Source organism: Telmatherina bonti (assembly GCF_933228915.1).
Source record: "Telmatherina bonti genome assembly, chromosome: 5".
Classification (NCBI taxonomy): Eukaryota; Metazoa; Chordata; class Actinopteri; order Atheriniformes; family Telmatherinidae; genus Telmatherina; species Telmatherina bonti.
The window spans coordinates 29988823-29999832 of record NC_136623.1 but is presented as its reverse complement, the minus strand read 5'-3'; the positions used below and the strand labels follow the sequence as shown (position 1 = coordinate 29999832).

At 41.9% G+C, this 11010-nt stretch overlaps 1 protein-coding gene across 1 annotated transcript in view; it reads right to left on the bottom strand.

The window, feature by feature from the left end:
- The window catches only part of znf407 (zinc finger protein 407), a gene marked incomplete at its 3' end in the record, with an annotated part of 160474 nt that overhangs the window by 63861 nt on the left and 85603 nt on the right, over positions 1-11010 (bottom strand). The window contains exon 6 of the mRNA XM_079240213.1: positions 1468-1634. Coding sequence (XP_079096339.1) covers positions 1468-1634 — 167 coding nt within the window. The remainder of the gene's footprint in view (positions 1-1467; positions 1635-11010) is intronic.

The following is an 11010-nucleotide window of genomic DNA, read 5'->3' as shown; positions in this document are numbered from 1 at the left end:
AAATAAAACGTCTAATTATGTCAGAGGCGCCTTGACGTTACATCACTGTTAAAACACATTTAAAATAACATCCAGCGAGTCTTATTCTGACTCACGCACACACTCGCACAAAAACTCGCTCACACAGCAGGAGCCTGTGACGGATGGAGGGCTCTCCTGCAAGCGCTCAGTCAGGCTGTCAGGCCACAGGCTGCTGCTGCTTCTGTCAGTGACTTAAAAGGGCATCAAGGAGCCATGTGTGGGACATTACCGAGGCCGAGGGGAAACTGCTGGGCTGCAGCATAAAGACACTTTCAAAGAGCCTGACTTGGGCTCCTATCGAGGGGCTATTATTCAAGACAGTATCCTCCCACCGCCTACTGAAACATCCGTCTATCGAAAGTTTTAGTGACTTAAAAAAAAAAAAAAAAACAAAAAAAAAAAACAGCATTCAGTGCAGTCCCATGGTGTACTTTACTGTATGTGCCGAGATGAAAAGGTAGGGATGAAATTGGTAAGACAAGCTGCATATATTCAAAAAAGCATAATGAAAATATCCAGGCATCTCATTGTCTCCATTCCAGGAGATCCACCTTTTCTGTGGGGTAGTAGTAAAAAATACTTCATTATCATGTTATTATGATACATATTCACCTTAGAAAAGACTCTGCTGTTGAATTCCAGTGTTTATGACTCCATAAAACATCTACATTTCAGGATTCAGACAACTGTTTGGATTAGAGGTGTGAAAACACAAGTATTCAAAATATCTTATTTTTAAATCCCCTTTCCCACCTCTTTGTTTCACAGACAAACATTTGCAGGGTTGGTGGAGTGTTGTAGAAAAATATTCTTGAGAATCAGATGGATTTGAAGAAAACACACTTGCTGACCAGGTGGATTTGAGGAAAACACACTTGGTGTTCAGATGGAGTATTGGGGGAAATACACATGACGACCAGTTGGATTTGGGGAATACACGCTATTGTCATTTCCTAAGCATGCCACTCTCCAGATGGGGAGTTTAATAGAAAACAAAAACAAGAATGCAAAACACTGAGCAGTTTTCCATCCCCCTTTTCGCTGTTAATTGGCTGATAAAGTATAATACACCAGTGATGGTTCTATCGAGATCAAGAGCTGTGCTTAACCGTCCAACAAGTGTGTGCAAAAACGCCAAGAACAGGCTCTCGACTCTCTCTGGATGTTGAAAATGAGTACAGATGGACATGTCGTTGCTATTATTGGCCAAAAACTTGTGGTTATTTATTCCAACCAAAGCTGTGAAGATTCATAATTAATGTGAGACTTTCACAGTTCACATAAAGTTTGCTTTGTGGAAAAGATTGCAGGGAAGAGTAATGAACAAGTAGATTCTGTCTGATCCAAGTTCAGTCCTCTTTGATAAATAACCCTTTGTCTTAAGGCAGTGTCAGCGATGATGTTTGTGCAGGAGCAGCAGTGGATGTTGCTGGTTGTGTGTCTCACCGGTGTGCGTCCTGTAGTGGTCCTTCATGGCTGACAGGTTGAGGAAGGCGTAGTGGCAGGATGGCCAGGCGCACTTATACGGTTTCTCCCCACTGTGCAGTTTCATGTGGTTGTTCAAGGCCCATTTTTCACTGAAGGAGCGGTCGCACAACTCGCACTCAAACTTCCTGCAGGAGAATAAGAGAGGCATGAGGCGGATGGAGGGGGGGAAAAAAAAACAAAACAATAAGAGTTACTTACTGATCCCAAAGCTGACGTAAAACGCTAGAAAATCTACCCTGTGAGAGAGGAAATGGAGGTTGGTGGGTACTTGCACTCACACCCACAGAGCATAGGGCTGTGTGATTGCGCTCTGTACATCTATGCCCGAACCCCAACCCCCCAACAGACATGCACACACACACACACACACACACACACACACACACACACACACACAATGCAGTGGGCTGCTGGTGTGTCATGTCTGTATAAGCAGGCATTGATTTTTCTGTCCTGGCCTGCCACCTCCACCATTTATTCTCTGCTTTGCACCAGGGCCCAGAGGACTAGAAAAATTCTGTTACAGTCCACACACACACACACACACACACACACACACACACACATATTACACACATACACACAGAAACCCTGCAGGGCCATTGGGGAGAATAGAGTTCACCTGTCCAGTGTCCCTGACCACTTAGCCAGGGCTAAATGAACAGTTAGCAACGTTTTACCTCTCGCTTCTCTCTTAAGGCTTTTCTATTAGAGCTCTCCTCTATCGAGACCCCTCCACATTGTCAACCTTTGCACTCATCTAGCTTTAAATTGTTGGTATCAATTCAATAAATGTAAGGCGTGATGTATCGTTTACTGCATGGACCTGTGAACATGCATGTCATTCTGTCCGTACTCTGAACATCTGTCTATTCTTCAAGCTAACGCCTACAATCCAACGAAACGGTGCTTCTCTTCCTTTAAAATCTGCATGGAGGATGTTTGCACCTATATTCATCTGCTGCATTATTAGGCTTCAAGAAACACAGAAGACAATAGAAAAAGCCTGTGCTTGAATTAATCTTAACATCCGCGCTATAATTTAGCCGCGGAATGACTAATGCGCGAGTCATAAACAAATGAAGTCGGGTTTTGGGGAGCATTCGTCTTGCAGTGAGGGCCATGTTATTTTAGGGAGGGCGGCTGTCTTTAAGTCCTGATTGTGTCGCTTAATCCCCGTGGTATCTGTTTCATAGCGAGCAGCACGACACTCACCTGAACAAATAATGACTCAGAGCAGCATGTAGCATGTGTCTGAATCAATAATTCAAACTCATACATCTTCCTTACTGGAAGGGAGGGAGGGGAAAGAGGAGAAAGGAGGGAATTAAAGATGGGGAGGTGGAGGGAAAGGAGAGATAGAGAAGAAAATGTGTCCTGGCTTTATCAATCCATATGTTCCATAAAGATGAATCTAAATGTGATGTAGATGTCGTCCTGCACCGGTTGAGAGGACATTTTAAACTATCTTAGAAGGAAGGATGGAGCAGCTTTGAAACGGCGCCTTTATCACCTGGTTTGAAGCTCAAATGCATATTTTAAATGGCTCTGTTTCCTTCTCGCTCTCATCACCTGACATGGAAGTCTTTATTTGACCAACAGATGTGCGCCTGCATCTTTATTTCCTTCCCTTTTCCTGCGGTATTTATAGAACGGCTCGTCGCCTGTGCCACTGCAGGAGAGGTAAATAAGATGAGTGAAGAGATGCTATCTTTTATTGTACGCATTATGCACAACACTCCTGCTTTATGAGCTAAACGGGCTCATTGTTTATCACGGGGCATAATCGCAAAGTCAGGCAGGCAGGCCTTGACGTGGGCACGCGGCATGCTGGGATGGAGGAAAAACGAGCCAGAAGAGGAAGGCAGGAGAGGAGAGAAGATGGAGGAGTCGGGCTGGCAGAGTCAGTGGGGGTTTTGTAAGGATGAGAGGAAGGTTTGCGTCTGTTTTTATGGGATCAGATGGAGCACTTTGATCTTGTCCCTGCGTGTCAGATCCCGTCACGATCCACCGTCTCGCCCATACATATGCATACTGCCTCTAAACAGCCAGGCACCATGCAAAACGTGCTGAAGGTGGGAGGCAGAGGGGAGGGGGAGCAGAGGAAGGCCTTTGAGCATGCACATGGCTAAAAGAGGCGGGAAAAGTCTATTTGAAATACTTTAAAACTTCCAAGAAGTGAATTTGAACAAAAATTAATTAAGAAAATGTTACTTGAAAAAAAGCCTAAGATAGTTTATTAGCAGGATTTCAGGGATTTAAAATGCCACGCGGTATGAATACGGATTCATATTCACACCTATGTAAATCTGATATTAAGTGTAGCTGTCATCAGGATCCAGCAAAAGTCTTGTTTGAATTCATCATATAATGATAAATGAGGAACAGTCCACATGTAAGTTAACACAGTTCTCCTATGAGCCTCATAAAAATAAAAATATGATAAAAGTAACAAAAGTAGCAATCCTTTCTACAAAGTTATGAGTGCTATCCTTCAAACATATTTGAACAAATAACTTATTTTTTTAAATAGCACCTTTTCTTTTGCATCTGATGGTGGAGCAATAATGATGATGTTGGACATTAATTAGATTTTATATTCTGTCAATATAAAGTTCCAAGAACATAAAATCTTTTGGTGGGAAACAATTTGCTAAAACTTCTTGGAAAGTGATAGCATAGCGGCTAAAATCCAAAATTGTGCACACACTTGTAATAAGACTTTATTTTGAAGTTTTTTTCCCTAATTTAAAACATGAATGAAAGCAGGTCTAGACAGTTGTAAGATGACTGATGCTGAAGCACAGATCTGTTCCATCATAAATACAAATATACAGAATCTGTTATGAATGTGAAAATTGATGCATTTGCACAAACAAATCTTAATTGGCTGATATATTTAATGCAGACTCATACATCCTCACACCTCTGGAACAAGAACTCCTGTAAATTAGATGCATGTGTTGTAAAATGATGACCTCTGAGTTAATCACAATGATGTAACTGTGTTTAAATCAAAGAGCAGAGATGCTCATATATACTTTTAACAAAGACAAAAATCAACTTCCAATGACTGTTTTGTGATAAATAAAGAAAGAAAAACAAACAGAGGAAGGAAAAGAAACATCTAGGTTCTTAAGCATCTTCCATTTCTTGTCATTACAGCTGCTTTCCTCCTCATCTCTGCTTTCACTCCCCCCTTTCTCTTTTCCCTCTGATGGTGAAGAAAGGCGACGTGATTGACACCCTGTGCAGATTTATTCAGAGACACAGGTGAGCCTCTTCCCTGCACATTCAGAAAGCTGCATGTCCCTGTAGCTATACCGTCACTCATTACCATATCTATACTGTGGTGTGATCCTGTCTCGGTTCAGGCATACAGGGCTACTGTCAGAACATCACAAGCCATCGCTGGCCTTAATTGTGATAGAGATCCCTCAGGAGGAGTAACTATATCTCTAATAGGGGCTGGAAGGAAAGACCTGACTCATTACCACTCACTCACTACCACCCCCAAGTGGTGAGGTGGTGCTTGATGGAGGGAAGCCTGCAGAGTCCTGAGAGAAATTAGACCCAGAAACAGTTACAAATATATAATGTGCGATTTGAAAATGTGCAAAATTAATGTAGAAAAGAAGGAGAAGTATATGCATTTAGTGGAAACCAATCAAAGAGTTTAAAAGATGAAATTCTGGTGTGATTAAGAGCAGATGAGAAGATAGGATGACTCAGATGCTTCCTAGTAAATCACTGGATCATAAAATATGATTTTCATTGATGGCTGATTTACACATCCACACTTTAAATGTATTTTTTTTTTTTTTTAATTGATAAGATTAATTGCCTGAGCTTTTTCTGGACTCGTCTGGTTCGCAGTTATTTGCTGGCCGGCCATTGTGAGAGGAAATAATCTGCGATGCTCTCACACTGTAGCACAAAGACAGAAAGAGAGGGAGAGGGCCGACGCTCGCCTCAAGCCAAACTGACACAAACAGACAACTTCAAAGTGAAGACTGTTGTTTATTTGGCGAAGGGAAAGGAGGAGAGAGAGGGGGGAAAAAGAAGAGAGAAAATTTATCTGATATGCAACTGTCAGGAGAGCATTTTCACATGCAAAATAGCGAGTGAGTGAGAGAGATTACCTAGAGGGAGGAACATGACAGCATTCACTAGGGTCAGGATGGATCATCATCTTCAGCCCCCCTCCACCTCCTCCTCCCCTCCTCCCTCATCTCTCGCTTTCTCTCTACATCGCTTTATCAACTTTATCTCTCTGTTTCCCTCCCTCCTTCCTTCCGTTTTTCCCCCCGCTCTCCCCTTTTTTTCTCGCTCATCCTGTTTTCAGACTCCATCACTCTGCACTTCGACAACCCGGCAGCTTAAATCCAGACTAAATTAGCTGAATGAAGATTAAATCATTTGGCCCTGAGCTCTCCAAGATATTGGGAGGAAGACTGAGCGAGGCTTAAATGCTGTCTGACTGGGTTCGGACCTCTATGCGTGTCTGAGGAGAAGCTCTTCCTTCAATGGCAGTCAATTGAAACCTGATTAGAGAGGGGGGTGTTGGGTAAAAAATGGGTAAAAGATTCAATTTCTGAGACAACTGTTTCCTAAGTAAAGGCGCCGGCTTCGTTAGTTTTCGTTTGCGGGCACAATGTTGACCGACGACAGGCTCGTTCCCCTGCTAAGATATTAAGGAGGGCAACATCATCGCTCATGCTCCTTTAGCAGAGAAGCGCATTGGAAAGCAGTGCAGTCATCGTGGTCTGAGCGTACTCAAATCAGTTTCCTACATGGTGCTCGTTTAAGATTCAAATGAACCTGCTGCACGCAGCAAGAGTCCGAGCGCTGCTGGAAAAAGAAGAGGAAACTCTCGCAGTGGTTGGTCCAAACGGAACCGTATTTCAGTCGTATGGCAGGACCAGCAGGAGTGTCACACAAAGAAACAGCTAAAACCTCCATGAAGAGGCCACACGTGTCTGCAGAGCACCGTACAGGAGCCTCCTCTGAGATGAGTGCTGCTGCATATGACTGCAGTATAAACAATGGCACACAACAGAGATGCTGTTGCTGATTTATGTTTACCTTCAATCCCGGGAGAAAGAGGAGGAGAAAGGGGGGGGAATAATGAAATAAATAATAAAAGACCAAGCCCATCAGATAAGCTCCTGTTTATCCTGCTGTAGGGCAAATACAAATTGTCAATTTAATGAACACGGTGGACGTGATGAAAGCGGGGTGAAGGAGCCTCCTGCCTGACAAACAATCAGGAAATGTTATCTTAATATTGTTGTGCTGTTATTTCAGCACATAACTTGGGGGGTGGGGGGTGGTTGGAACTGGAAGGAGAGGGGAGTGAAGGGGAGGCACAAAGGCCAGGTCCCTCTGTGGTGGCCCTGTTATTGCCTGTTTTTATTATGAGCCATAGCTCAACAGTCCCCAACACACAAAGCTAGAAATGACCCTCAGAAGTGCATGTGCACATTAATGCTGACACATCCCGGCGTGCTCGCCACCACACACAGACCTTCATTTCTATTCATTTATTTTTATTTTATTTATTTATTTTAGATCTGAATGAAGCGTCTGAAATGATCTCTTTCTCTCTCCATGCATGACGTCTTGTTTCCATACTGGGCTCATTTAAAAGCTTTGGAGGTTTTTACAGATATTACACTATTAATCAAAATGTTTGAACCAAAAAGCTGCAAATCAAGAGCATCCTGCTGAAATGAGTAAAAGTCTAATTAATGTAATGTTGTGCGGTCAAAAGCCTCTCCCCAACCCCTACACATTTCCTATAAACGGAAGTTTAAAAAACGTCCAGATGCTTCAGAGCTCAAAAGGTTTTTTTTTTCTTTTTTTTTTTAAGGACTGAATTTAAAGCATTGCAATCTGAACAGCCACCAAAATTAACTATTATCTCCATATTTATATATTGCCGGCACTAAATTGCGTCGGAAAGAATTACTATCAATATGAATATCTGCAACAATAACTCAGCCGCAGTGCTGAGGACAGGACGCTCTTTATCAGGCTTCTGATAGGCCTTAAATACAGCACAAGGCAGCCATATCAGAGCTTTTTCTCTCTAATATCAGGCTGCATTAGCACCTCGTAAATCAAATTACACTCCTAGAATTTCATTAGGCTCACCTGCCAGCGGTGCTGTGCTGCAGAAATATTTATGTTTTTATGCTGCAATTGTGTGCTCTCAGGTACACAAAAGAAAAGTAATGTTGGGGGCTGAGGAGAGAGAGAAAAAAAAAGGATGATAAACCTAATTATCTTTTAAGAATACAGACAAAATGTGCCATAAATTGTGGCAATCCTGATTAAAGCTGGTGGTTCTGAAGCCTGTGGGGCTCAGAGTTGAGGGACATTCATGCTCTGCTGTTTACCATCATGGCTAAACTTCCCACAATCCAATTAGCAGCTTCTCTAAATTCGCTCTAAACAGAAATCAAACAGGGTGATGTATGACACCCATCAGCAGGCCCTCAACGACGAGCTAATCTGATAAAGCCGAAGCAAGAGCGCTTAATAGCGAAAATACTTGTTACAACTAGATCCAAAATGTTATGATCGCAGCCTTTTTTTTTTTTTATTATTTAATTACCTCAAAAGAATTTCACATTTCCATTTATTTATTTGTTGCTGCTGTTTGTTAGATTGCATTTTGTGTGGAGGGTGAGGTAAAACGTGCAGGAGTTGGACGTGGAACGCTACGCTGACATTCCTGTTTTCTTTTCTTTCCCCGTCTGGAGCAGCTGGGGTCTGGATGGTGGGGTGTCTGGATATGGATTTTGATTAGACACAAAGGAAAATGAGTGAGCCAGTGACCGTAACGACAGCCACTTAATAAAAGGTACAGTCTATACATCAAAGAGCATCTAGCTGTAAATCATTCGGGCCTGTAATGACTTGCATCCCCGTCCCATTACCGAGCCTCCTAACAGGCCGCTCATATTTACTCTCTGGGCCCCAATATCATTTTAGAATAATGAGCTTTGTCCTTTATCTAATTAACAGGGTCTGGGTTCATTTGCTTTTGGGGTTTTTTTCCTTCACTTTTCCCCTTTTTTTTCTTCCCCCTAACTAAAATTAGGAAGCTGACATTTTGGCTTAGCTGGAAAACGTTTAGCGAAGCTGCTTCGTGGTACGACAGGTAAAAGTTAAGCGCAGATTGCAAAGTCGTGACTGGTGTATGTTGCGACGGAATGCAGTTTGTCCAGGATTGTGAGTGTATGTGTGTGCAAGTATGTACCGTAGGTGGAGGGTAGGAGAGAGAGGGGGGGGTTGAGGGTTGTGCTCCAGTGGGTAGAAGTAAAAGACCAGGTCCATTCTCTCTCTTATTACTGGAATTGTAATTCAATGATCACCTTAGATCACGCGCGTGCCATAAATCAGATAGGCTTGACAGAGGATGAAAAATTGTATTAATAATGTGAAACTTATTATACAGTCCCAAATGCTCCCTTGATAAATGACATTGTTTGGGCCTGACAATGATTGCATTTAAAACATTATTTCTCTCTGCTGGTGTGTACGGGGAGTGTGTGTGTGCTGCTGGACATGACGACCGTGGTGTGCAGGGTGGGGAAGACAGAGGTGGGGTTCCCGAGCCTCATAAAATATTCAAGATGTTTCCCACCGTTCTCTCCTGAGTCAGTGGGCAGGCGAGCGGTTGTGGCGGTGAGGGTAGAAAATCTGTGTGTGCGTGCATGTGTGGCCATCAGAAGGGGATTTGGCTGGTGGCTCACCGCAGCGCAAACATCCAGGCTCCCAAACCACAAAAAGGAGCTGTGCACATCTTCAAGTCATAAAGTCGCAGTATTGTCTTAAAACATCCGAGTCAGAATGTAGTAAATGAGAGGAAGTGCAGAAGAGCTGCATAAAGACGAGCGACTTTGCTCCAGTATATTTTTTTTTCCTTCTTCAAAAAAAATTGTTTGTTTTTCTTCATATTTCAATTTATACAAGAATGTTAATGTGCAAAGAAAAGAAAGTCTAGACTTGGTTTGAATAAGAGCCAATAAAACCTCATGAAGAGGGGGGAAAAAAAAGCAAAATGCCATGTCCGTGCTATTTCTTCCTTTCTCTGCCACATCATATAAGAACAAGCTGAACAAGCTGAACTGGGAAGGATTTAACATCCAGTCCAGTCTGCATTCATCAACACTGCAACCACTGTACACTGGGTGAAGCACGTTTAGAGACAAACACATCAAGTTGCAGCACCGTATTTTGCTGATGCTTTCTAATTTTTAACACCTATCTGTTTGGAGGAGAAGCCGCTGTGTGGTATATAGTGCTTAAATGTACTCAGGGATGTTGTATCCATGGTGAAGAGAGGTAGTAAACCTAACCTGGCTGCCAGGGCACCTCTAAATGTCTTACCAAAACCAACTAAGGGGAAATGTCACCTTTAAATATGACGTTTGCATGCATTTTTTCCTTTATCTGTGTGTGACCATATAAGAACATAGAGAAAAGCCTACAAGACACTAACTTTTCTTTCTCACAAATAAAACATTGTTAGCTCTATTAACTATATATTACTAATACTTATAATATTCAACTTCTGTGTCAAAAGGAAGAATTAGTTTTGTTGTTATTTTTTTGTTAATTGAGGAGGCTAAATGACTTTGTATGCTATACTGCAAAAAAATTAAGTAAAATAAATAAAAATTAAAAATAAGTATTGACTGATACTTATTCACCAGTATTCCAAATAGATATACTTTCTTCAAAACATTGGATTCAAATGGCATATAAAATAAACAATCAAAAGACAATCGTAAAGAAGTGCTTAAGATGAATTTGTCTTCGATGCATCACTTTCCATCAGTGGCTTCTTTGTATTTCTGAAATGACTAGTTTGTCATCTTTGGGGATTTTCATTGTAAGTTATGGAGACAGTCAATCTGCAGAGACTTGTAGCCTTTTAGGAAAAGTTCTACCATGGTCAGTGAGAATACTAATGACAACTGGCGTGCATTATTTTTGTATATATGCACACGTAGTTCGGCGAATTAAATCAGTGTAATATCACTGTGCAGCGGGCGTCACCATAGGGATGAGTTCATTGAACGGATTCCAACCAGCTGGTTTTGACAGACGAAGGGTTGAAACGCGCTGTGGCATGGATTTTGAGGTGAATTTCAATATTTTTGGCCAAAATAAAACATTTGATGAATTGGAAGTGAAGGAGTGGTGAGCGCCAGATCAGCTGTCTTTTCACAGGTAAATGAGCAAAACGCACAGTAGCTACACAGTGGTTGTTTGGCATAAAAAGTACATCGAAATAGTTTATATACTTTAGCCTATTCAGCAAGTGTTTTAAAAAAGAAATACAAATTTGTTATAAAATGTTTCCTGGGACCATAGTATAAGCGGACTTAACTCTGATCCATACATTAGATGGTTATAATACACTTTGCTGCATGCTGTGGTGTTCTAGACTCTGCGTCGTGCATTATAACCGTCTAATGCACGGCT